The sequence below is a fragment of the Hippocampus guttulatus genome, chromosome 11 (assembly GCF_054856545.1).
Source record: "Hippocampus guttulatus isolate MCC_2025c chromosome 11, RoL_Hgut_1.0, whole genome shotgun sequence".
NCBI lineage: Eukaryota > Metazoa > Chordata > Actinopteri > Syngnathiformes > Syngnathidae > Hippocampus > Hippocampus guttulatus.
In genome coordinates, this window is record NC_141271.1 from 14,871,754 (window position 1) to 14,898,987 (window position 27,234).

The following is a 27,234-nucleotide window of genomic DNA, read 5'->3' on the forward strand; positions in this document are numbered from 1 at the left end:
GCCACCGCACCACTCTCTCCAAGGAGCCGTCCGGTAAAAGCAGGCAAGCTGTCTCTTCTCCCCAGGAAAGCTTCTCCCTGCTGGGCTGCTGGTCTCCCGCTGCCCCTCTGGAGGATGATCCTGTGGATGAAAACGGAGGAGATGGACGTGGGGGACCTTTTAGAGAGGCTGAGGACGGTCACCAGGAGTATAGGTGGGCCACAGCTACACACACCCATACATACACAAGAGCATTCTCGTGGCTGCTGGGTTAAAATTGGAACCTGCAAAGGTGAAACAAAGCATTTTTAAAATGAGACCATAAATGGTCAATATAACAACATGACCTACATTTTATTACCTGTAGGAGGAAAGCAAAGGACTGTGTAGAAATGTGTCGATGCAATCTGAAATACAGTTCGGCGGTTAAATTCTTATTTTAATGTCCCAATAATAATGAAATTAGTGTATTCTGTGCGTTAAATGCTACCTGATTTTGTCCCGCATCCATCCATCAGTCACATTGGGTACCCCTGCACTATGTAGGTCTTTAATGGAAGTGTATCAAAAATTCCGCCTTCACAAAGACAATTAGTCTTGCATTTCATTGTCAGGTGCCTACAAATAGGGATTAGTCTTCATTTAATGTATCATTTGGTATTTTTATCATGATATTTGTGAGATACTATACGTGTAACTAATTGTCTCTGTATCATTTGCTTCCAAGTGATACATCGCTCTTTATTGTAACTGTCATTCTCTCCTAAAACTAATGCTTTCTAATACATGAACAAAATCAAGCACTCAGTCATGGAGGGTTATTTGCTCGCGTAATATGCCGTTTTTTGTAAGTGATAGCGACACATAATTTGCTATGTGATTTCTCTGGTAGGCCGTAAATGGCCCAGGGGCTATCGGTTCCCCACCCCTGCTTGACACGCACGTATTCGTCGTTAAAGACAACGGTGATGTGAATGTGCAGTGGCTGGATGGCGAGAGCAGAATAATACGAGTTTACGATGATCTCACGAGACAGGAGCGAGCATGAGAACGCGCCCAAAGAAATTCAGGGAAGTCAGAAGAAATGATTGAAGTTAAACACCCAACACACTTTTTAAAAAAGTGTGGGTGGATTGTACGCAACATTCTTTCATCTCTCCAAATGACCATATCCTTGTCGAGGAATGACACTTGCTGCTATTCCTAACCTTTATTTAGCCAAGGTACATATTTTACTCTTGAAAAGTCTCACCGCACACTACCAAACAAAAATGTCACAAAAAGTGGATACACATGTCAATATTATACTTTCTGCCATCTCATAGAATATCATTTCGCACGGCGAGACTGCACTTTTGTGCCAGACTTGCACTGGGTGCGAAATAGATGCACTGTGACTTTGGTGACACATCTCGTTTTTAACATTCTTGATCATCACACAAGTGTAAAAAGAAGTCAACCATGCTAAATTGTTAAAGCAAGAAGACATGATGAATTTGATCACAAGTGGCGACTCGTAAGGTGCATTTATTTCATGTACCTTTGGGTGTACAGGTACATTATTCAACATGCTTTTTTTTTTCTCAGCTAAAGAAAAATCGAAGGCTTTTGTACACTGCTGTCCATGATGTCTCATGAAACTGGCCAGCAACTTCAATGAGCACAGCTGCTCTTTGGAAGTAAGCTTGGCAAAAAGGCAAAAGGCTTCCAGAGTTCACTTTTGATGCTCACTTCTGGGCATTTGACACAGAAAAATATGGCTTAAATTCTGAATTGTAAAACCTTTGAGACTTCACTGTAATATGTCATAACCTCCGGCGGTGTGTAGTATTAGCACAAGCCGCACACAGCACCAGCACATTCACACACAACAAACAATGTCCAATTTTGCATGTTCACTCCTTCTTGGACAAATATTGGTTCACACAACAGTACAAACACAGTAAATGTGCGCGTTTTTAAACTTTCATGGTCTTTTTTTTACCTGGTGCCTGGTGAGACAGATTAGTAGAGGGGTGGAAGAATATAATTAGCTCGAGCAACAGAAGGGGATTTGTGCTACACCGGCTGCCGGCTTCTCCCAGCAGGGAAATCTACGCGACTGTCAGTAGGTACATTTGCAAGGAGGTGTGCGAGTCCGCCGGAGTGAGTGTGGGTCTGTTCCTACCTATAGCGTGACCGTATGCAGGCGTTCGGTGCAGTGACTCAGCTGTTTAGACTTGCCAGCATTACATGAAGTCCCTGATGTGGATCTGCCGCAGAATCCGGACTTGTGAGACGAGCACCGTGGCGGTCTCGCCATTGCAGGATGCATACATGTCAGTCTGATCCGATATAATCCCAGAAGTGAACTGAGCGGGATCCTTTCCATGCCTGCTCTGGTAATTTGTATGTGAGTTTGAAACCATCAGTCAGCTCCGAATGTCTCTGCACGAGTTCTTACGGGAGGGCGGCGAGGCGTCATACCGGATCATGAACCGGCTCAGTCTTCTGATCCAGAACTTGGACATCTCGGGACTGGGTTCCTCTTTCTCTTTCAGTCCGGCCAGCCGGAAGAATTCCTGGAGAGCGTGGGATGGTAAGAGGAGAGGATGCTTTGTGTGGACTGGCAATCCTTAGCGGTGCTGGCAGAGTTTAGTAGTGGTAATGGTTAGTTTCTGTCAATCTTTAGGAAAATATCGCATTGTTACTTGACTTTGTGACTAGGGGAATGCATAAAAGTGGAAGGCAAGAGGGGATATTTTGATTGCCATTTGTTACTTATAACGCGACTTGGTTTGTAAGAATGATTTTTTTTTAACCCATTCAGTACCAGCCAATTCTGGGCCAAGTCTGAAAAGACGTTTAAAAACGTCTTTGGGAGTGAGTGAGTTAAGTGCAAGGCAAGAGGTGATACTTAGATCGTTTTTTTTTAAATTGTTGCATGCACCAAAAATAAGGAATGGCTTTGATTACCATTGGTAATCAGTGGTGCCTGGGCCAAGGTTACAGCCCACTTGCATTGGGGTCAGTATCGGTATCAGCATTATTGTCACATCGTGATAATTAGTATCCTGTTTTTTTGGGAGGGTTTCTTTGGGGGTGGGGGGTGAGTTTTTGTTTTGTTTTTTGCTGGATTTGTAAAAGTGTGAGGAGCTTGATGCATTTTCAGTTAGTTAAACAACAGTCTTGTTTGAACGTCACATGCTGCTTGGAGATTTGGAAAGTTTTCTGTGACTTCACATTGCGGACCCGCTCCATCAGACGGTGCTCTTTGTGAAACTGGCGTGCGGGTGTGCTGTCAACTTCATACTTGTAGTCCTTATGTTGGCTTCCTTTCTTCACCCACCATGTCTTTGTATGCAGCACTGCGTGTTTGTGTGTGTGTGTGTGTTCTGGGAGGGTGGGGGGGGGGGGACGCAGGTCCAATCCTGTGCTGCATCAACAAACGCTACCAGCATACAAATCTGAACGGCTGCACAGCTCTTATTGCCCTCATTTGTTGTCAGCCGCAAGCACAGCAGCTGCTTCGAAGGCGAGAGGGGAAGCTCAGTGTTCTGTCGGGCTCAGTGTTTCCACTTTGAGACCTCCCGTAGTCCATGCAAGGCAGAGGGCGGAAAGAATGGTGAGGAAAGCCAAGAAGAACGCTTCGAAATGGGAAAATGCGATTCCAATGGTTACCCTTAAGCGACGTGAGTGAAAGAAACGCTGACGTTTGATTTGTACTTGTGCTATACTTTGATCAGCTGCTTGTCTCTAGTTTCCAGTGCCAGATGAACATACGCTGCTATTTTCCGATCAAGGTCACCCTTACATTTTTAACGTTGGTCTCTCCTTGGAAAAATACCACTGTCTCCTAATTTTAAAAGAAGTGTGTGAGGTAGGATGACAACTTGTGTTTGTTCTTCATACTATCGATAGAAAATATTTGATGCTTGGGGGGGGGGGGGGGGACTAACGTTTTTGTAATTCGTATCTTCTAAAGAAATGAAAGTCGTCATATGAATGATGAAAATTATCCTCACTGGCTGGTTAAAATTCTAATGCCCCGGGGTTTGACTTTCTGTTTTATGGGGTCACATGAGACCTGAGACTGTTTTGAACTTACACAGAGGTTCGAAATTTTCTCATGAATATGCAATTTTGTAGCCTAAAACTGCAAACACATGTCTCTGGGTCTTAAACACAGGATGTATTGTCACTGAACTTCCAAAAAGAGAGTATTGTTTCTCAAGATGTAACAATATTCTAAGATCACGATGTGATATTATCACAATACGAACCTCACGGGATGATAATTCTCTCGATTTTTGTGGGGAGTTTGGTGAAATTAAAAAAAAAAAAAAGCTCATGCTACTGTACAAAAACTCATGATATTACGAAACTGAAGCTCATATTTGAAAAAAAAAAAGCACAATGGTGAGTTTTTGTACATAATAACAGCAGTGATAAAGAAATGGCATTGGCCAGTCATTTTCTTGCCATGTGCTCCTATTTCCTCAGCGGCGCAAAATATGTTGCTCTGTGTAGTTCACAATGCTGCGTTCGGCTGAAGCGGATGAAAATTCATGTTTTTCCGATGGAGATGTTCAAAAATATTTGCTGGTATGAATCTGATTTACGGGAGTAACAACTGCTGCATTATGTCCGGGTATAACGTAGCTTTGTCCATGTGAGCACTAATCAGACCAGGTTTTCTCTTTGGACTGTTTAATTTGCTTTATGTGTGTGTGTGTGGGGGGGGGGGGGGGGTTGTCATTTCTCGAGGAAACAAAATACAAATACAATAAACATGAGCAATTGCATGTAAACGTCTCATCGAGGGCAGCACGGCGGTGACTGGTTAGCATGTCGGCCTCACAGTGTAGAGGTGCAGGGTTCGATTCAGGCTCTGGTCTTCCTATGAGGAGTTTGCACGTTCTCCCCGTGCCTGTGTGGATTTTCTGCGGGTACTCCTGTTTCCTCCCACATTCCAAAAACATGCGCGACAGGCTAATGGAGCACTCGAAATTGTCTATGTGTGCCCTCCGATTGGCTTACCACCAGTTCAGGGTGTACCCCGCCTCCTGCCCAAAGACAGCTAGGATAGACTCCGGCACACCCGCGACCCTTGTGAGGATAAGCGGATCCGAAAATGGGTGGATAGATGGATAACTCATTTGTACAATGCTAATTAGCTGCCAAAAAGAAGCCAATCGTGAGCACGACAATGCGTTTTCGAGCCTGAAGTGCAAATGTGAAAATGTGTCTCATAGGGGTCAGATCACAAGACTGGTTTTAACATAAAATGTATAAAACTGTCATGCTTTTTTCATTTTTCACCTGACAATGCAATTTTGGAGCCGAAAAGTATGAAGGTGTGGCTCAGGGTCCAATTCAATTTAACTTATTCTCTTTATCGCCTTGTAATGAATCATTGACAAACAAACCTGTGGTTAATGCGCTTTTGTGACCGCCTCATTGTTAGCTTTGGTGTTTACTGATAACCTGATGCGTGCAGTGGGTTTCGCTGCGCAAACAAAAAAACCCCATCGACACACACGCATGCATGAAGACACATATTTCCGATGTACTAAACAGGCCTTGTTCAAACTTTCCAGCTGACTTTAGACTCCACTGTATCTTTCCACACAAGTCAATGAGCTTGAATTGTTACATTGCCAATGTAACAATGTGCTGTTCTTTAAGGATGCCTTTCGAATTAGGACTCTCTTAGAGTTGGTCATAATGGAATCTTTAGAGTGGTGTAAAAAAAAAAAAAAAAGGCTGAGGGCTTTGAATGGTCTCAGTCTGCCACTGGTTAAAGGGGGATTCAAACTGTGTTTGAATGGGCTTGTCAGAATGGAGGCTTTGTAGTTTCAGGTCCACATCCCCTGAGATAATGCGGCCAAGTGGAACCGTGTACGCTGACCACCTGACCGTGTTACTTCATCAAAATTCCAACGTAACTTCTCCATTTGCTTGAAACCAAGTTGTAATGTGTTCTGCTTAACAAGGCCAGTAAGTCATTTGTGTCCCTTCAATGTTTATGAGATCAGGTTCTGTCACTAATATTGTGGCCAGTGAGTGAATTGTCAGTGAGCTGCTGAGCTGGGCGTGGTCAGCTAATTGTCCTTTTGGAGGAAGAGGTACCCAGATACCTGTTAGTTGGGCGGAAGGGAGGGTTTCAGCGGTACAAGGTGGCTTTTGTCTCCTATGAGGAAGGTAATCTGAGGTTAGGACTGGGAAGTCCGCACAGTTATACTGTGGCGCTTTGGATGTGCAGACGAGGGGCGGGGAGGGCGTCCGAACGAGAGGCTACCTGTTGTTGTGATTGGGACAAGAGCAGCAGCTCAAGAGCAGTCAACAAGCCTCCTTTGTGGATATTGAGTTGGACTCTAGTTTTTGTACTGGAGTGGACTCGGAGCTGCCGAGTACCGTGGGACTGGAGAGGATGGACTTGGTTGAGCTTGAGAAGAAACAGGTGCGGGATGGACTTGTCATGACAAATTGCACTCATGAGGAGAAACGACAAGGCAGAAAGGGAAGACGTAAGATGGAGGTTGAGTCAGAATCCGTACACGAAGAGGCAGGAAGACGGCCAAAGAGTCTACAAGTAGAGCGTTGCCGTGGCTCCATGCGGGTGTGTTTGCAGCCTGTACGTGAGAGCTGGGATCATGTATACATCTCCCTGGAGGAGGTTGAAAAATACTCCAGATTTTCCCGCTACTGCCACTGGTTGTGTGGTAGGTGCCTGATGTCTTCACCTTGTCATGTTGTCCCTGACTTCCAATACCAAAGGTGGATTTAAAGAAAAACAAAACTCCACCAAGTTAGAATCATCATTATATTTGTTTTTCCCATTTGTTTATGTTTCAAAGCGCCCCCCCCCAACTCCTTCCATTTAATGTCCTCTTTTGGTCTTCTGTTGTTTCCTCTTTCATCTGACCAGTGCACAATTTTTCGTTGAGTTAGGTCTGCCAGCTGTTTTTAACTCATTTTTGGGTGCGGAATCCAAAACTGACCGTAGTTTTAATCTATCTGATGACCTTTTTGAGGTATAGATCCCCATTTTTTTTTCTAAATATGAAATCAATGTGTATGTATGTAAATAAAACGGTAAGATAAAATAGTTACCAAACAACAGCATCAAACGTACAAGCAAATGCTCATTGTTACAAGGTTAAGAGAAATCCTCTTGATAGTACCGACCTCATGGGAGCTGCACACACCCCTCACCGCACTGTAACAATTGAGACCGCGCAAACAAGTTGCCACATTGCTATAGATGAGTCCACTCGTAATCAGCTCTTCGTACGACAGGTAATCAGTGAAATTTTGCTTATCTGGAAGATTAGTTTTGGAAACAAAACTTGATGTGCTAAGGAGAAAAAAAAGCAAAAAACAATACGAACTGCTTTTTTGGAACCAGCATGCCAATTTCAGTTTTAATCAGCATAAAATATCAAACTCAACAGATTATTTCTGAAATTGTCCCCCAGTGCTATTCAAAGGCTTACATCTTGGAGAGCACAGAGTGGGCCCTGTCTTACTCGTTATTGTTATTATTCAAATGCTTTTCGTCTATTCACGGCCAGGGTGCCGCATGCAACTTGGCACCCGTTGAAAGTGTGTCAGTAGTGGCAGGCGGTCCAGGTGTGTGACTGTGATCCATTAACGTTTGACTCATCCCCCACCGACAAACATGAGCAGGATACTAATCCCTCCCGCCGTTAAGCCCGTTAAAGAACCTTAGTCCCTCAAACAGCAGCTGGTGTGTATGCGTGCGTCTCAATGTTTCAATGGCACGGTAAAATAATAGTAGCTTGTTTTACAGGGACATGCTAACTTGTTTTCATTTACCGTATTTTCCGCACTAAAAGGCACACCTAAAAGCCTTCCATTTTCTTAAAAGCTCACAGCACGCCTTAAAATCCGATGCGCCTTGTATATGGTCATTACGGTAATATGTCGATCCCAAAATGGCTCCTTGCTCGAGACATGCTGACAACGCAGAGTTCAAACTTTAGGCGATCGCGTTACGCAGTTGAACACGGGAATAGAGAAAGTTCAACGCTAACGAGTCAATATTATAACTTGCTGTTGGTGAAGTGAGCTATGTCACTGTTTTATTAAATAAGTTTTACTGACATCTGATCACTGTGTTGGCATTTCCTTGAGCGTCGCTCCATCTAGTGGATGAATTGTAGATTGTGTCTTATGAATGAAAAAGAAAATTACAAAATAGGCCATTCATTGAAGGTGTGCCTCATAATCCAGTGTGCCTTAAAGTGTGGAAAATACGGTACTATTAATATTTTATGTTCATTTTTTTTTGTGTGTCTTAGCGACACTCAGTGTACATTTTATTTGCAACACTTACGAGATATAATTCAAGGATTTTTCCCTTACGAGTATAATAATGCTACTTTTGATTGATTGATGCATCTCTTGTATCGAAATGTTTCGCACAGGTTGCTGAATGCACGCAGGTGTTGGGACGCTTGAGTCATCCCATGAGGTCTTTGTGACATCGGTGATACTTCGGGATGAGAAAAGCTGCAAAAGAAAGAGATCCGAAACTTGACACTCGCCACATAGTAGAGCGGTTTCACTTGTTACGTTCTGTTGTGTCTGCTGCTTTCCATTCTAAAGGCTTGAGGATTTTTTTTGATGCCAGTAGGTGTGAATGGCAAGTGGTGTGAAATCTCAATAAGAAGTGACACTATGTTGTGTGTTTTATCAAGGTAATGTGGGGTTGTAAGTATTTTTTAAGGACATAGTTGAAAATGTAATTGTAAATAGGTCATTTTAATTATCCTCCTAGTCTTAGTAGCTTCCATATATTACTATTATTATGAATATTTATGTTCATAATGTAATGAGAGGGGGAAAAAAAACAAAAAAATGACTTACCGGTAATTGAAGAGGGCGATATTTTTTTTAGACAAAACGAAGCGGGTGGGGTTTTGATGTGTGGGAGTCGCCGGGGGCTGAGGTGCGGTTGTCTGACTGAGTGCATGTGCTGGACCCATGAACATCCCCCAGATGTCACCTCAGGCAACAAGTGGCCATTATCATCCATGAGGCAGCTCTGCTTTATAACAAGTTACAAACATCAGAGCCGAGGCCGTTTGTCTTGTCTCGATTCCACATCCACTGATGCTTTGTTCACGACATGCACACCCTCGCCTGAGGTTACAATAATGAGGTAAAAGGAAACGGAAGCTGTTCCTCAAATGTCTGTTTCTTATCAATAACTGTGACTCTCTTCAAATAGAAGGCACATGGTATCAGTCAGTGTAACTTATAATGTTATAGTAGGTTGTCTTAGAACCGTCGACAAACGGCGAGGAAAGAAAGATGATTGTTCCTCATTGTTTCATTGCATTTTTTTTTTTGTGTGTGCGTGTCTTCCCTCCAGATGAGATCATGCAATTGGACAGCAGTCCCCTCCGTGCTGCTGACATCACTCCTGAACTCAGGAGGCAGTTCGCTTTTCTTTCAGGTGACTCATTCGTTACTCATTGTGTGCGCGTCTGCTACTTCAACTTGCCCTTTCGCCTGTTATGAATGGAAAAAAAATATCCATGTATTTTTATATGCCACTTATCCTGTTGTTGGGCACCTTCTGGCCGAAGGCATACTGGACCCTGGACTGGTCGCCAGTTAATCACAAGGCAGATTTGGAGAAAGACTCACAAAGATTCACACTCATACTCACACCACAACTGGGCCCACTTTACAAAGTCAAATATTCTTTGTTATATGTTCTGTATCACCTGATTTTTTTTATAAGTGGGGGGGTACTTGACCTTGTTGAGTGTTTTTGTGCGTGTGAATGTTCTCCCGGTTACATACTGTATTTCAACACATTTTCTCTCTTCTCGTTGCACATCAGCGATGGCTGCAGTTTTCCAGTCTAACACATGCGTCAGCTTTATTTTGCATTTGCAAATTTCCTCTGACCTATTTTTGGCTTGGCAGTTCTTTGCCAGTCAAGGCCAAGGACAGTGCAGTGCTTTTTTTCAATACACTACGCACTCATATGTACAGTAATATATGATATTTGTATTTGAAGGCAAAGGATTTATATACTTGCAAGCCTTTTCAATGCACCCTTGGTGACCTTGAGGCGGCAGCAGTGTTGGGAACCATTTTACAGACCTTATTAGAACCATAATCTCACGCTTGCTGTTGCCGTGGTGACGGGAAGAAACGGGCAAACCGACGGATTGATATTCCGGAAACAAGCGCTGACGGAGCAGCTGTTAAAATGCAGGCGGTGAAACAGCATGCCAAAAAAAAAAAAAAAGGATTGTCATGGCACAACATCAGATATTTTCATCTTTATTTTTTATTTGTTATAATGGACATGATGCTGTAAGAGAACAAATAACCATGAAATTAACAAATATAATGCATAATAAATTCTGAGATGAGTTACTGGACTGGGCTGCAGCCTACTGTAAATAAATGAAATCGATGCATGGTGGTGTCTGATACTTAAACCTCTTGTCTTCGTGAAATGAACACGTTTATGTGAAACCCACCAGAATGATTTGTTTACAAAAAAATATGAATGTACTGTAATTGTTGAGGGTGGCCCGGTGAACCAATGGTTAGCGCGTCGACCTCACAGTCCAAAGGTCGTGGGTTCGATCCCGGCTCTGGCCTTCCTGTGTGATGCTTGCATTTTCCCCCGGTGCCTGCGTGGGTTTTCTCCGGGTACTCCGGTTTGTCCTCCCACATTCCAAAAACATGCGTGGCAGGCTGATTGAACACTCTAAATTGACAAGGTGTGAGTGTGAACGCGGATGGTTGTTCCGTCTCTGTGTGCCCGGCGATTGGCTGGCAACCGCTTCAGGGTGTCCCCCACCTAGACGGGAGACGGCTGAGATAGGTTCCAGCAACCCCCATGACCCATGTCAAGATCAGTGGATCGGAAAATGGATGGATGGATGGATATGTTCTCATATCCAGTACTGTACCTAACGGTATGTTTTTGCTCTTGCTCAGGCGGCAGAGGAGACAATGGCAGCCCCATTATCGTGTTCCCAGAATTCCCATCCTTCGGCGAGATCACGGACAGAGAATTTCACAATGTGCTCACATACCTGACAAGTGTACCCAGGTGAGTTCGCTCGCAATCTTGCTATCTCATTAATTATTTTAATTAAAATGTTTTGATTCATGCAGATCTAAGATATAATTTCCTATAGTTGAAGCAAGCACGCTTGGGTCTTTTTTTTGGGGGGGGGACTGTGACCATAAATAACACCCAGGGGGACAACTATTGGCGGTTGGGCTCACTCCCAACCGCTAACAGTGATAATTAGCAAACGATTGACTGACATTTATCGTGGGGACTAACAATATTGAAAAAAAATACTGTGAATAAGTGGGGAATCGAATTAAAAAATAATTCTTTTGCAAATTGTAGCACGATCGGAAACATGACTAACGAAGGCTTTCCGCAAATAAGCATAGGTGAATTTGCAAATGTCAAACCTGCAAATATGCTAAGGGATAAGACATTTCCACTTAGTAAACACACTTAAACTTGTTCCATCGCACATTTTCAAATATTCCAATGTTTATTGCACACTTACGGCGGAGGTTCCTGAAAAACTGGCACGTAAAACAAACCAGCGTGAGCCATTTTCTGTTTAAACACCAAAGTGTTTAACCATAACCCATACAGTAATTCCATTCGGGAAAGTCTGCTGGTTTAATGTTAACACAATGCCAAACGCTATCGAGGCCAAACGGAAATGAGCACAGATGTTACAGTAATTATAAAACCTCAGATACTTTTTTAACACACATGCAGCAGCAACACTGCTATCCTAAAAGCAGTAAAAACATGTTTCTGAAGGGGCATTCTCTTCTTTTTGCCATTAACTAGGCTGCATCTCTTCCAGTAGCCCTAAATGCTCCCTGGCATGTTACATCACATTGTAGAATTACACCAAAGGCCCGCAACTTTAATCTCAGACTTGTCTGTATTCTGTAAACAAACACCCACAAAAAAAGGGATCGCCTGAAAATCCTGCTGGATTGCATAATAAAGGGAGGAAAATGGTCATGAGTCCCTGTTTGAATCAGTCATAATCCAGGGTTGTTATCAGTCTTTTGCAGGGTGTCATACACTGGGGGACTGGATGAGGTAGACGGCGAGGGGTAAATGTGTGAGACCACCATCTTAAACATTCCTCCATGTTTGCCCTGTCAATCATTTCATTGCATTTGAGTGTATTATTCTATTATTCTACATTGATTTGAACAGTTGAGGGTTTCATTTCAACACTGACTGTTCATCGTTGGTGTGATGAGCCTCGTGCTGTTCCAAATAAGAACAGTCACAGTCCCCTTAGGGGGGTGGTGCCCATTGTCTGATGTGTATTGTGACTTTAAGCGCTCCCTGCTGATCCGTGGATCAGCTGACGATTTATTTTTGGACGAAGGCCATGTAATTAATACAGTCAACTCAACACCATGATTCAGCAATTAGATGTGTGTTTGATTTTTTTTTTTAATACAACTGTTGCATTGATATGTAACTAGCAGTTTGCTGTTGTATATGTTTTTCTTGTTTTTTGTGAATAATGTTTTTAGATAGGTACCCAAGGGTGATGCCAGTGAGGGTTTATAGCTGAAAGAGAATTATCTGACTGGATATCAAGCCTTGTTTACAGGGTCCTCTTATTGGACCTCCCATCCCCCCCTTTCGTGTCTGTTCAGACTCGCTCTTTGGCTACGAGAGCGATTTGTCAATCTGCAGCAACCTTTGTGATTGGCTCAAATTCCAGCAGCGTCCATCACTTACTGGATGGATGTTGGATGTGGGGGCGGGGCTTAGGTTCAACACACGAGCTATTTGCACTCTGGTTTCTATAGTTGTACCTTGGCGACCCAATCCGGCTCTACTGTATCAGTTGAGCTGCTCATTAATACTACTGCTGACCGCAATGAGCAGATGTGCTTTAGGATTTATGTTCCTGTTATTCCCACGGTACGCTCGTACGATGTGAGTGACTTTGTAAAGTGCCCGGCAGACAGGCCACCCATGGCGGAGGGTGGGCGCTCGGGTGGGGGGTAGCGGGGGGATGCATCCCTGGCCGAGAAGATAAGAAGAGCCCCACAATAACACAACGTGGCTTCATCTCCTGTCTCATAAAGGAAAACTGCACTTGCGGTTGTTTTTTTTTTCATCGGAACTATTTTTGCATTTAGGTTTCGACTATTAATGGATTTTTGCTCACTGTGTGCTTGCCAGTTTGCCATCAACGGACGTGGGCTTCATACTCGTTATCGATCGTCGGCAGGACCGATGGGCGGCCGTCAAAGGGACCCTGCTTCGGATTGCGGTGAGTTCACTCAGCTGGTGGCTTCTTTGTTTTGTGAATGTCTTCACCTGACGATCTGAGACGCAAGTAGTGCTGACTGCTACACCAGGAGTACATTTGTGTCCCTCAGGGTGCCATCTACTAATGTAACCCGTGGGGTTAATCACGGGACACTTTTTTTTTTACCTTTTCCAGTGCAAAAAAATAAAATAAAAGCCAGATGTTTTCAAGCCTCAAAGACACAAAAGCAGTGCCTGCGGTGCTTCAATTCAGAATTTGAATTGTCAGACTAAACAAACCACTGTATACAATATATTGTGAGACTTCAATTCAGTGAACTGCGAAAGGATAAACTCCACAAGGGTGAAATGTGATGATAGCCGTAGAACTGGTCATGGAAGCTATTAGACAACACGTCTCGGCTGCTCAGTACAACATGGCTAAGGTAACAATAGTACTAAAAATTCTTTATGTGAAGTGATTAACCTTACAAGAAGTAATCATCTCTCAAATTTGTCACGGTGTCCGACTCTGGTCATCAAAATGACGAGTTCATCCCACCCCGGGAACAGATCATTTCCATTTCTATTGTTTCCTCTGGGGAAAAAAAATGTATTCCGTCTAAACCAGGGGTGTCAAACATACGGCCCGCGGGCCGGAACCGACCCGAGGGGGTTCGATCAGGCCCGCGGGATAATTTAAAAATGAAAAAAAAAGCATAAAAGACACAAAATGAATATTTTTATTAAGATGCAATTCATGTATTAACCGCTAGTCATTGTTTTCTCTTTCGTTTGTAAAGTGTAGGTGGGGGTTACATTTAGATTTCATATGCACATGTGTAAATGGTTTAAAAAAATCCTTTCTTTATAAATCTTGTTTAATCTTAAAATGCATGACTATATTTTTAAATACTAATTGTTCAAGTTTTGTGCCTTTGTACAATCAGTGGGATCAGTTGTACTGCATATATGTGAATGATAAAATTAAATTGCACATTTGTCGAAGGAAATCTAAGGTGTTTTATGAAATGTTAGGTAAATGAAATGTAGGTACATTTCAACATTTTCCTCATGTACTTGTGCGTCGCTATATAAAAACAAAGGAAAGACATATTTTGGTTATTTATAGCAGAGTATGGTATAATTTTAATGGTCTGGCCCACTTGACATCGACCGAGGCCGTATGCGGCCCACAATATGAAATGAGTTTGACACCCCTGGTCTAAACCAATCAGTTGTTAACTAATGCTTAGGAATGGATTGTGTTCAACCCTTCAGGATCCATTATATAATTTAGCGTAAAGTCGTCATATTGTTTCCTTCTGTTTTCAGTGCCTCTGATTTATTACCCCTGGATGATGAATTGAATTATGTCTTTGAAGAGCGATGATATCAGAAAGTGACATCATCCTAATAATAAGAGCTTTAATGGAGGCTCGGTCTTCCCCCCTCCCACCACCACCACCACCACCCCTCCCGGCTATGCCAGCTACAGCTATTGCACCTCTCCAAAATATTTAGATATGAATCTTTTTGTTTCAGGTCGAATCAATCAATTTTGTACTGAGGAGGGATGGGAGGGTACAATAAAAGTTGAAACAGGATGTGATTATTTGCCACCAAAGCTGCTCTCTCAAGACACCGATGGAGGATGTTGGCTTGTTTTGAATTAAATCAGCTTCATCGGTTCCACACGGCTGGAGATGACGAGCTTCCTGTCTCCTTTACGATAACGCCCCGTCTGAAGTGATGTATGTTGGTGTTTAAAAATACGAACCTTGTTCTAACTCAGTGCCGAGCTCATTAGGTGGCCCTCTAATCCGAATTGGAAATGAAGCATTCTTGGATTTTTGATCCAGCTCGTTTATTGGTCTTGTCCTCTATCACCTCAGGGCGCGTTCCCTGGAAACCTCCAGCTGGTTCTGGTCCTGAGGCCCACCACTCTCCTCCAACGCACACTCTCTGACATCCTCTTTAAGTTCAACAAGGATGACTTCAAAATGAAAGTGCCTGTACGTGCCTTTCTTTCCCCTTTCTTAACTTCGTCCTATTGGAAGATGTACTGCGTGTCGAGGTTACATTTTGTGGTTCTGTTCCAGGTGATCATGCTGAGCTCGGTGAGTGAGCTTCACTCCTACATTGACCACACGCAGCTGAGCCAGGACCTTGGGGGAATGCAGGCGTACTGTCACGAGAAGTGGATCACTCACCGTACCGTATGTACATGCGGTTTTTATGTCGTAACGAAACATTTTGAAGCATGCTGACTTCCAATATTGCGTATGTGTTTGTTGCTCTCCTTCACCTGCGATGTTACGTTTTGCTCCCTTGACTCCGAAAGGAATTCTGGTTATGGACTTGTGACTAGTATGACACTAATATCACATGATCACATGAGCTATAAACTCCTCCATGTACTAAACGTAATGTTCCCGTGTTAATGTTCAATTTAAATGGCCGCCAAATGAAAATACAGGACGCATTTCTGACTTATTTACTTTGACTTTCTTCACTGATCGAGTGTATATTCATAGCCAATTATAAATTATCAAGGTTTTTCTTGATGTATTTAACGTGAATTTTCATCACATGGAAAAACACAAACACACCATTAATACAGTAAAAACCTTGGTTCATATATCAAATAATGGAAGACTGGAAGTTGGATACAGACAGTATCAGTGTTATTTTTTTAAGTCCACTATTTGACATTTATTTTCCAATGATTTAAACAGGGGAAATAAATTCAACCGAGATTAATTTTTCTTTTTTTTTTTCCTAAGAGCATCCTGAACAATGTGTATTCCGGAAACAATAACGTTGCTGTAAACATGATCAATAAACTGTAATTTAAAGGCTATGAGCTCTATTCCGTAGCCACGTTAGCTGCTCAATGCTAATTGCATCTAGGCATGTTCTGAATGGACCGAGATGGCACCGTCCAACATAAGTTCTCTCTTGTCACTTCGTTGAGAGGCAATAAGAGCCACGATATTTTTCACCTATTAACATTCAGATTCTCCAGCGTGGTGGCGGGGGGAGCTATCAAGCTGTCAGGTATACATCTTGTTTCTTGTGATGACAGGCTATTGAGGGCTTTGCATTGATGGTGAAGAAAATGGCCCAAACCTTGCAGTCGTTCGGCACTGAGTTGGCTGAAGCAGAACTCCCCAATGAGGCTCAGGCCACCACCCTCCTCCTCAGTGCACACAGCTGCAAAAAAGACCAAATGAAGGTAAATCTTTATTCATTCGTTTAGGTCCACTTCTTGATGTACAAAAAATAGTTGAGTGTCAGTGTTTTTTTGTTTGTTTTTTTTGTCTAGGATGATCTGCTGGTGGCTCTGAGCCAAGGCGGCAGGCTGTTGGAGAGCATCAATGAACCCCTGAAGCACAACCCTGACCACAACATGAACCAGGATGAACTGGAGAACCTGGCAACAGTGCAGAGGTGCGAAAATTACATTGTAATGGCAGAATTATTTTAATAAATCTTCTTTTTTGGATCACACATGACTACAGGTATTGCCAATTAGTGTCCATCGAGTGTTTTAGCTTTGTCACGGTTTTGGAAGGACAGTAGTCTTGTCATTGCTGAAGCTGAACTGGTGCTTGTGCGTTTTTATTTTGGCTTCATGAGTGCACTGAAGACTCGGAGTGTCGTGTCAACTGGCATTTGGCTCTCTGAACACTCAATCAGCATTCCAGCCGAGTTGTTGAATTTTTTTTTTCCACCATCACCTCCTGCTCTGCCTTCGACTAGGCTGCTGTCCCAGTTGGATGAGACCGAAAGGGCTTTTGATGAGTTCTGGGGGAAGCACCGAGCCAAACTGGAGCAGTGTCTCCAGCTGCGCCACTTTGAGGATGACTACAAGGAGGTTCGTCAAATCAAATCGACCGGCAGCGCTCAGGTTTCTCTTACTCATTTTCAAAGTGTCTCGGCGCCGCAGGTGAGACTTCTGCTCGATCGGCTGTCTGAGAAACTGACCACCTTCTCTGAGGTGAGGATCAGCCACGCCCACGCTGACCATGTCCTCAGTGATCTCACCGCCTATGAGGAGAGAGTCTGCGTAAGTCATGAATGCACTGAAGATAAATATTATTACTGTACATCACGTGTGTCAAACGCAAGGCCCGGGGGCCAGATTTGGCCCGCCACATTATTTTATGTGGCCCGCGAAAGCAAATCAAAGATGGCAACTTTAATGTTTGTTAAAATCTGTACCAAAATTTCAAATTCTCATTTGTAATAAATAAGAGTGACACTGTAAGCATTTTCTTGTTACCAAACCCCTCATTACAGTCACTTAAATAGTTGAAGAAATGATTATTCTTGACTTCTTTATATGGTTTGAGTCATAACGGGAATCGCGAACTGAAATCTGGCCCGTGACAAAAAATGAGTTTGACACCCCCGCTTTACATCTTGTAAAATTAACTTAAATACTAACTAAGATGGGGCTCTGTCGGTAGAGCAGGTTGTCTGGTGATTGAAGGGTCACCAGGGCAATTGATGAGCTGCTGTTAACCACTTTTGGCACCGTGATGGGAGATAAAGCGCAATAAGAATGCACTCCATTTGCCATTTAAAATATAGTTACTAGTATGGAGTAGTATCTGTTTTCAATTTTAGTGCATCCCTCCCCTGGGAGGCACCAGTTGAGGCAGATAGTAAAAAAAGTCAACACCCCCCCCCCCAAAAAAATTGAAGTTGTCATATTTCAATGGCTGCATATTTTAGTGCTTTCTGTGATATGTGGAGGTGGACGGCAGGTTAGAAACAGCAGCGTCGAGAACAGAGACGTTCGAAAACCGAGGTTTGACTGTATTAAAAATGAGTAAAGCTAATTTTAGATTTCAATCGCAGAATATTATTGTTTTATCAAACCGAATATTAGCTTGTACAGTAGCTGTGTTCAAAGTGAGCCCTTCTCACTATGTACTTGAGTGGAGAGGCAGTAGCCTGTAAAAAATAAAGAAGACAGTATTTTTCAACCTAACGTCAGCATATTTTTCATTTTTATTGACTTATTCCTTTATTTATTCAACTTGGTAATTACCATCGAGAAACTGCATGGTTCATCAATTATAAGCACAAAATTACTTTGCCTGATCAATGGTCCCTGTGCTTGCGTTCCACAGGAGGCATTGGACAGAGCTTTGGCTTTGGCCGGTGAAGGCGATGACCTCGTCCAGAAGGCTCACTACGCTCAGGATTCCATCGTGCCGAAAAGCAGTGAGCTCCGAGCTCTCTGCCAGGAACTGAGTGACAACTTGAAGGCGAAGAAGGAGCTGCTCCTCAAAGCCCGAGAGCTGCATCGCTGCTTGGAGAGAGTGAGCAACGCTTGTGTACCTAAGCACCCATACGAATCGCTTTCATGTGTTCATTTCTTGTCTTACCGTCCTCTACAGGCTTCAAAGTGGTGCGATGATGGGATTTACTTGCTGGCCTCTCAGCCCGTGGACAAGTGTCAATCACATGAGGGAGCTGAATCAGCTCTGCAAGAGCTGGAGGGGTTTCTGGCGGACGCAGGACAGGACCGACTGTCGGACCTGAATAGCATCTGGACGGATTATGAGGCAGTGCTCGACCAGCACCTCAGGGTACCTCTTGCACTTAGGAACCGGTTCGGGCAACTGCTGTTCGAATATGACATTGACGCTCTTTTCGCTGTTGAACAGGACCAAGTGGAGAAGGTGTTTCAAAAGCAGGCGTCAATGCAGGAGATGTTTGACAAGAGGAGGGTCAGCCTGAACAAGCTGGCAGCCAAGCAGACCAGGCCGGTGCAGCCGGTGGCACCCAGACCCGAAGCCTTCATCAAATCTCCTCTCAGTTCACCCGGTCAGTCTCAATTCGTTTTTTTTTTTTTTAGCAGCATTAAACACCCGATCGCGTGTCCTTTTTCGAACTCCCCGCAATTTGTTTCTGTTGTGATTCTGTCCGCATTTCGTACCTCAGCCCACCGAGGTAAACTGGATCGAAGCCACTCTGAGGGGAACAACGAAAGCTGTGACAAAGTGGGTGAGGTCACGATTTCATCTGGATAGACACTCTTAATGTCACTTTCAAACTTTTATTTGTCCACCCAAGGGAGAGAGGCAACTGCAGAACGGAGAGGGTAAACATAGACACGGCTCTTTGTCGGAGGAGGAGGAGAACCTGGCAGTGCTCAGAAGGTGAGGCATTTAGACTTCACTCTGGAAGAATGTTTGGCCACAAGTTTGTGTTGGAGAACCCGATCATCTTGAGCCGATGCTTGCGATGGGGTCAGGGTGCGTCCTCCTTTTCTGCCTTGAGGGTTTGGCGAATGCCAGGGATGGCTTCCCTGTGTGTCCTTGTGGCAGTCCTGAGCATGTCGGGAGGGTGTCGGGGGGGGGTGCCAGCTGACATTCATTGGAGTGCCCTGTTCCAGCCAGTGGGTGGGGGGGGGGGGCGACTTTGTGGTGCTTCGGCGGGGGTGGTGGAGCGTCTCGTGTCCCTTGACGTGGGTAGTGTCCTGCTGGTCGGGTTGCCCTCCCCTCCTGGCTGGGTGGGGTGGGGGGGGGCATCTCCATCATGTTGACACAGCAATTTCCAGGTAACCTCCAATGCATGGCCCATAGACACGCATTCATGGGATTAACTTGCTTGGGTGGGGTCGCTCCTTAATTACTATAAACAACTCTTGTGATCTTGCAAACACCTTGAGATGTCCCGTCACTCGCACGCTGCTGCTGTTTAGAATCTACACAGCCACTCGCACCACACTTCAATCGCATGGCCACATCCACCGACTGCAAATTTCAATAAATATCCATCATAATGCAAGCATCCACAGTGCCAATAAACTTTTTTTTTTTTAACTCCAGTCTAAAAAAAAAAGGGACGTTTCTTAACTTTTGGGTCATATTTGATTTATTTGTACTTCTTCTGAATGTAACGTTCACCATTTGCAGGCACGTCATGAACGAGTTGCTGGAAACGGAGAGGGCTTATGTGGAGGAGCTGCTGTGTGTCTTACAGGTTCTTATTTAACCACCCCACAACACTTTCGACAAATCCAGCATTTGTTGGTGTCACAATCCGTATTAACTTTTTTTCCCCTTTGTTTTAACTGCAGGGTTATGCCTCTGAGATGGATAACGCAGCCATGGCGCACCTCATCCCTCCCCATTTACAGAACAAAAAGGAGGTTTTGTTTGGCAACATGCCAGAAATCTACCACTTCCACAAGAGGTGAAAAGAGCGCCCTCTAGCTGCCAACGAGAAGCCACCCTTTGATTTTCGGTTCATTGAATGGCCCTAAAATAATTGATTTCAAATACTTATGCTGGTCCACCGTCTTTGTTTTCCAGGACGTTTCTCAGGGAGTTGGAGCTGTACGCGGACTGTCCAGAGCTAGTTGGGAGATGTTTCCTGGAAAGGGTAAGCGAATGAAGTCATTGTGCAAAAAAAAAAAAAAAGTGGAAAACATGAGTCTTTTATTTCATCATTTCCTCGACACAACTCATCTCTCCTCGCTTAGATGACAGACCTGCAGATCTACGAGAAGTACTGTCACAACAAGCCTCGCTCCGAAAGCCTCTGGAGGCAGTGCTCAGACTCAATCTTCTTCCAGGTACTGTCAACACATGCCCGTGTTAATTCTTTTGCTTGAGTGTTTGGCGTCCTTATTTAACAATCTTCACCAGGAGTGTCAGAAAAAGCTGGAGCACAAACTTGGCTTGGATTCCTATTTGCTGAAGCCTGTGCAGAGAATTACCAAATACCAACTGCTGTTGAAGGTATAACATGTCGTCTATTAGCCACAATCTAGAATTGTTGTGGTTAAAAAAAAAAGGAAAAGAGAAAAGGAACTGATTCGTCATTTTTTGGCTTATTGCAGGAAATGCTAAAGTACAGCAAGGGCTGTGACGGCACAGATGACCTGCAAGAGGCTCTGACGTCCATCTTGGGCATACTGAAGGCTGTCAATGACTCCATGCACCTCATCGCCATTACAGGATATGAGGTGGGACGATAGACCACTTGGATGAATGCAAAGTCACAGAGCAAAGTCAAAGTCACAGTCCAAATGCATTTAATAAGAATACATCCCTCCATGTTCTATACCGCTTGTGTATCATAAAATGTTTATTAGGCTATATTCAGACTGCCGGTCTTAAATGCTCAATTCAAAATTTTGGGTGATTTTTAAAAAATGTATTTATTTTGTGCAAACGGTTACCTTACACATTAATTGCAACCTCAGTCTGTCTGGGTTCATTGCTCCGCCCATACCATGCTAAATTAAACGGATTCGCTCCAAGGAAATGTCGCTATCGAAGACTTGACATCGCTCATGTCAAAGTATGATTGTCTTTGCTTTGCCAGGGCAACCTGAGTGAGTTGGGCAAGCTGCTGATGCAGGGATCGTTCAGCGTGTGGACGGAACACAAGAAAGGCCACGCTAAGGTCAAGGACCTGGCCCGCTTTAAGCCCATGCAGAGACACATCTTCCTGCACGAGAAGGCACTGCTCTTCTGTAAGCGGAGGGAGGAGAGCGGGGAGGGTTACGAGAAGGCGCCCTCCTACAGCTTCAAGCAGTCACTCAGCGTGAGCGCCTCTCGATTTTTGGATGAATTGCTTCTTTGGTTTTTGTTTTATGCGTTATTTCAAATTTCACTGGATGACGTGTCTTGATAGATGAACGCTGTGGGTATTACCGAAAACGCCAAGGGAGACAACAAGAAGTTTGAAATCTGGTGTAACTCCAGAGAAGAGGTCTACATTGTGCAGGCATGGAATTTATTTATTTATTTTTGGACAGGTTAATAGCTTCTAATGGTAATAAATAGCAAAAAGGAAACATGTACACCCCTTTTGAATCTCTTGGTGCATGTTACTCTTCCAATTTCAGGCACCGACGGCTGAAGTGAAAACAACCTGGGTGAAGGAGATCAGGAAAGTTTTGACAACTCAACTGGAAGCATGCAGAGGTGAAGATCGATTATCTCGAATTACAACCTGTGGCCTGCCGATTGTTGGGAATTTTTGCCCCACTGTGTGTTATTTATCTGTGATAAGTGAAATGTTGATATAGGTTGTCCTCGGGTTATGACGACATTCCGTAACCCAAATTTCTACATAAATGGGAATGCCACGTATGCTATGCTAATGCAAAAGTAAAAGCCACGGCAACCCTGACGATCTCTCGCGTCCCACCAGTGTGCCGTGGAACCACGGGTGGGAATCGCTGCTCAGTGCCCAGTAAATGTTTATTCTTCTGTCTTGTTCAGAAGCAAGTCAACAGAGGGCGCCAGATCAGATTATCCAATGTCCCCCGGTGGCAGGAGCACCGGAGAATTTTAGGTACGTGTGCTTTTGCAACCTTGATGAAAAGTGAAGTTCTCCAAGCCAAAACTCTTGACTTCTGTCCATCGACAGTCCATTCAAGATGCGACAGAGGAGTTTGAAGAAAGGAGACGAGAGGAAAGCCGAACACTGCAGCTTTGACGCCAATTCCTCTCCTTCGCCGAAGTCAGCAGGAAAAGGTGACCGTTAGGCTCTCTTTGCAGCTTTATTCAGGCATGTCAATTGCACCTTTTACTCCCACCTCTTGTCTGATTCATGCCTTTCCTCACGTTTCCTTCCTTTGAATGTCTTTTAACTTACCTCGCGTCTTTCCTCTATTTTTGTATTATCTGCCTGTTCCTCTTGCATTTCCTCCGGGTCGGAAGAGAGAGCTACAAGCCCTACCTCAGACAGAAGTGCTGCAGCTAAAAAGCGCTTTACTTTACAGGGCTTCAGTAACCTCAAAGCTCAGAAAGGTAACTGCAGGTCATTTTGTCCCATCACGTCAGATCATCATGCCTGTTGTGGGAAGTTCGACACATTCAGTTCGACATTCATTTCATACACAAGTCCAGCGAGTCATTTTGAGGAATTGTGGCCAATACCTTTAATGTCCAATTATTGATATGTACAGTATATTTGTCATGATCCAGTGTTTTTTTTTAACATAACAAAAAAAAAATTGTGAGGCATCAACACCTTTGGGGTATTATAATAATAATACGTTTTATTGATAGGTGCCACCCCACAAAAATGCATAACAAAACTACTATTTACAAAAATATATATATTGCTGCAGTCCTTTACAAAAAAAAAGTAGATATTTTTTTCATTTCTAATAGAAACATACTGACCCTCACAGATAATACATACTGTAGTCGGTGTGATGTACATCTGAAATTAGATTTAGGCAAAACAGCATTGAGCAACTGAATTGCTTGTTTCTATTACCAGATTCACTTGTTGCTAGGCAAACTTGTGGAGGACAATCATTTGCACCTCAAAGTACAATTGATAATAATTGATGAATCCAAAAACAAAAATGTGCTGCTTTTCGGATTAAAAAAATAATAATCTCCATTGCCCCTATTGTAGGAAGACAGGAGAAAAAAAACAGCACCTTTTGACAATGAGGCGATTATATTTACAGACAATTTCGCAAAAAGCTTTTCTTTTCTGAGAGCATTTGCATCCCTCCAGATATTTGACTATGAATCAAGTAAAAATCGTTGAGGCAAAAACAATTAAAATGGGAGATCATCATCGAGGATCATTGTGAGGTCCAATGCTGCCATGCTTACCTCCACAGAGCCGCCGAGCACAGATGATAAAAGTTTCACCTTGCCCATCACCATTTTGCCGTGTCCAGGTATTACACAGCAGCAGTAGCAGCGTCAATTCAGTGCAACCTTAGTGTCCCCCCCCCCAGCAAATGCGACACTTTGATGGCCAAATCACATTGTCCCTGAAAGTCATTGGCATTTGGCTCTCTTATATTTATTTACATGTGAGCTCTTCTCGCCCAGTGTTGCTGAATAGATACGAGATGTAAAATATATCCCGCCCGTGCCCAGTGAAATTTGTGATGTTTTCGCATACTCCCACCTGTGCTTCACTCTGTCACCAAATAGAAGGCAAACAGTCGGAAAAACTGGAAAGGCTATTCTCACTTCACTTGTTGTTGTTTTAGTGTTTCCCTCCCGAGCATGTGCACTTTGAATTCTGGGGTCTCTCTTGTCTTGCTCTAACACACAAACTGCTTTTGGGCAAATATTTTCAGGATCGCCGACCAGCCCGGATCACAAGACTAAGCGTCAGAGTGACCCGACGCCATTCGGCTTTCAAGGTAACTTCCAATCTCCTCGCATCCATCCATGGCGGTGAATGTCACCGGCTGTCTTTTCTCAGATGCGAGTCCCCCCCACGCACCCCTCCACCTCAGCAAAAACAGGTGGTCGAGCACCTGTAGTCTTTTACAAACCAAGTTGAGAGGTACAGGCGGCCGCTGGAATATCTGCTCCTTGTAGGTGTCAGTTTTCTCTCATTTTACTTTACCTGCACCACTGTCCTTTTGCAATTAAGTGGCTTTAGTGAGTTGGTAAAATGTGAAACGTGCGCATATTTAAAGTGGACATATTACAGTATGTCGATTTAATGACTTTAGATGACAACAATCTCGTGGGGGGGGGGGGGGGGACAGCAATATTTTTTCCTTTTGGGTTTCTGGAAGTGACAACTAACCCTCTTCACATGGACTGGCTGCTGTAATATGCATGCCAGGCTGGTAGTGAGTGATGTCACTTTATTTAACAAACACCAGAATGTTCAGACGCTCTTATCAGACACTGCCTTTCCAATACCTTCTCTGTGCGTTTAGAATTTGGAGGAAATAAGTAATGCTGCACACACTCGAAATGCGTTGGGACTCGCGGGATGAGCTTCTCTTTCCTCTTCATGTCCATCTTACCGCACGTCATACTCGTGTCAGATGCCTTTCCTTAACCACACCTCCTATGTTCTGCTTTCTCTTCTCTCACCTCAGGCTGGAACAAGGCCTCTCTCTCGATAGACGCGTCGGAGGAGCACGAAGGCTACTCCAGCGGTGAGGATCCTCTCAAATCTGACCCAGAGGACGACAGCGCCAAGAAGCTGGTGAGTTTGGCCCAGTTTCATGTTTATCTCAATTATGTCAACTATGTCCTGCATCTTGGATCGATGCATATTTCTTTTGTCTTGCTGTGTTCATATTTCTTACTTTTAAAATAAAATTAGACACATTTACTTCCATTACATTTTAGTAATTTCTCACAGCAAAAAGCCAACATTGGTGTTTCAGTTGTGTGACAAAAACAAAACAAAACATTGCACCGTACGTAATAAGGCTAAGTGATGAAGATAGCCCTTATCACACAAATATTTGTCTTTTCACACACATAAGTCACACTAGCAATGTGACAAGTGGCTGCCATCTTTGTGAAATGATGTGCAATGAGCACGTCAACAACCGCCTCCAGATTTGTCCATCATAAATACATTTAGGAGAAAAAATAAATAATTACAAGTACATGACCAATTCTCATGATAACAATGCTCTTTTTACGAATAATGCTACACCTTCACACCTTCTATTATATATTGGATTTCAGTATGTGCACTTCTCACTTGATATATGGGTTATTATGTTCCCAGCTTTCTCAAAAGAGTAACAATTGAACAGATATGTTTGACCACCTAATACCAGTGTATATCTTTGGCAATAGTACACCGGTAAATACACGGCAACGGGCGACTACGAGAAGGTTTCCAGTCAAGAGGTGGCGGTGAAAAGCGGAGACGTAGTAGAGCTGGTGAAGGAGGGGGAGAATGGACAGTGGTAAGCCAGACTTATCTATCACTGGCCATCCAATTATGAATCACAGATAAAACACAGTGATTTGTGTGTGTGTGTGTGTGTGCGTATATTTGTTGCAGGTTAGTGCGTAACCTGAACACCTCCACAGAGGGCTGGATGGCCACTGCGAATTTGGTTAGCCTCATTGCAAAGTCCAAGTCGTGCCAGTCACTCACCAGCTCAGGTACTCAACACAGACGTCCAGAAAGGTGGCAGGGTGGGGATGGGGGGGAGGACATAAAGGTCACCAACCTCCCTTGAAAATGTGAATGATTTCTTGGCTACTGATAAGTGCGAAGGGCTAACCGTTTGATACACATCGTTGACATAACACATTAGTTTAAATTTCTATAACACCTCCATTGTTGTCAAAACTTGAAGTTTAACACATGCCAATCAATCTTTGTGGGTGTGTTGAAACAGAAGGCAGCGGGTCAGGACACCTCAGCACATCATCCAGTTGCAGCGATACCTGCACGCCTTTCACCGACGTCAAATCCTGAGCTGGCCAGCGCCACCCTCGTGTGGGTCCACGTCACTCTCTCCCTCCTAAACGTCTTGTGGCTGTCTGTACCGTCTGTATATGCTAACATTAATATCTACCATAAAAACCAGCATTTTTGTTTTCAATCATCCACACAAAAGCACCTTGTGCCCCAAACAGGAAGAACATAGTTTATTTTAATGGCGTACGGTATTCCTGTATGTCAAGATGATGTTATAGATGTTAACGGGCCAGCAGGACTGATCTCAGTTAATGCATCTATCAGTGCATGTGGACCAACCCCATCACATCACACAGAAGCTAATTCCACTGCGAGAGCACATGTAAAAGGTTGGCAGTTAAAAACAGCTAATTTAGCTGCTGTATTACATATTTTATATTTATTTGTAAGAAATGCAACAAAAAACACAAATATTACTTTGGTCATTTTCCCTTCTAATATCTTATTTTTCTACTACTTGTTTGTCCTTCTCTGTCATTAGAATATTTTTCCATCATCCATTTGTGTGTTACATGTTCACCAGTCTACAAAAAGAAAATGTGGATAAACAGGTGACTTGACTTGTATAGTGCTAACTTATTCCTTTCATGCTCTGAATGTAGATATTGTTTATTAATGCCTGTCATGAGATATTTATTATTGGAGCTGCTATATTGTACATTATTTATGGTGATGTCACTGCCCTGTGACTTTTTAAAAATATATATGTATAAAAAGAAAACTTGATTCTTAACTCA

The 27,234-nt window shown here is 43.4% G+C and overlaps 1 protein-coding gene across 4 annotated transcripts; it reads left to right on the forward strand.

Annotated features, from left to right (window-relative positions):
* Positions 1–27,230, forward strand: LOC147198279 (guanine nucleotide exchange factor DBS-like). 4 transcript variants are annotated; one of them, XM_086123157.1, is made up of 33 exons: positions 1–193; positions 9,362–9,445; positions 10,957–11,071; positions 13,217–13,307; positions 15,181–15,300; positions 15,388–15,504; positions 16,374–16,523; positions 16,614–16,738; positions 17,051–17,165; positions 17,238–17,357; positions 18,430–18,621; positions 18,700–18,891; positions 18,970–19,129; positions 19,247–19,305; positions 19,379–19,464; positions 20,224–20,290; positions 20,388–20,503; positions 20,623–20,692; positions 20,793–20,885; positions 20,959–21,051; positions 21,153–21,278; positions 21,641–21,862; positions 21,953–22,045; positions 22,167–22,245; positions 22,546–22,618; positions 22,694–22,800; positions 22,987–23,076; positions 23,910–23,969; positions 24,381–24,446; positions 25,143–25,252; positions 25,861–25,973; positions 26,072–26,175; positions 26,415–27,230. In XM_086123157.1, the coding sequence occupies exons 1-33, from the start codon at positions 115–117 to the stop codon at positions 26,492–26,494; spliced, it is 3,567 nt and encodes a 1,188-aa protein (XP_085979283.1). In that variant the 5' UTR covers positions 1–114; the 3' UTR covers positions 26,495–27,230. The 4 variants fall into 4 exon arrangements, with proteins under 4 accessions (XP_085979283.1, XP_085979282.1, XP_085979281.1 ...); XM_086123156.1 differs by lacking the exon at positions 1–193 and adding an exon at positions 2,064–2,557 and having other exon boundaries at positions 22,549–22,618; XM_086123155.1 differs by lacking the exon at positions 1–193 and adding an exon at positions 2,065–2,557.
* The last annotated feature ends 4 nt before the right edge of the window (positions 27,231–27,234 follow it).

Bases quoted from the DNA above. Each gene is read 5' to 3' on its own strand.
- LOC147198279 (XM_086123155.1), top strand. From the start codon at position 2,401: ATGTCTCTGCACGAGTTCTTACGGGAGGGCGGCGAGGCGTCATACCGG. The intron at 23,077-23,909 runs GTAACTGCAGGT...TTACCTCCACAG, and splicing joins TAACCTCAAAGCTCAGAAAG to AGCCGCCGAGCACAGATGAT. The intron at 23,970-24,380 runs GTATTACACAGC...AAATATTTTCAG, and splicing joins CACCATTTTGCCGTGTCCAG to GATCGCCGACCAGCCCGGAT.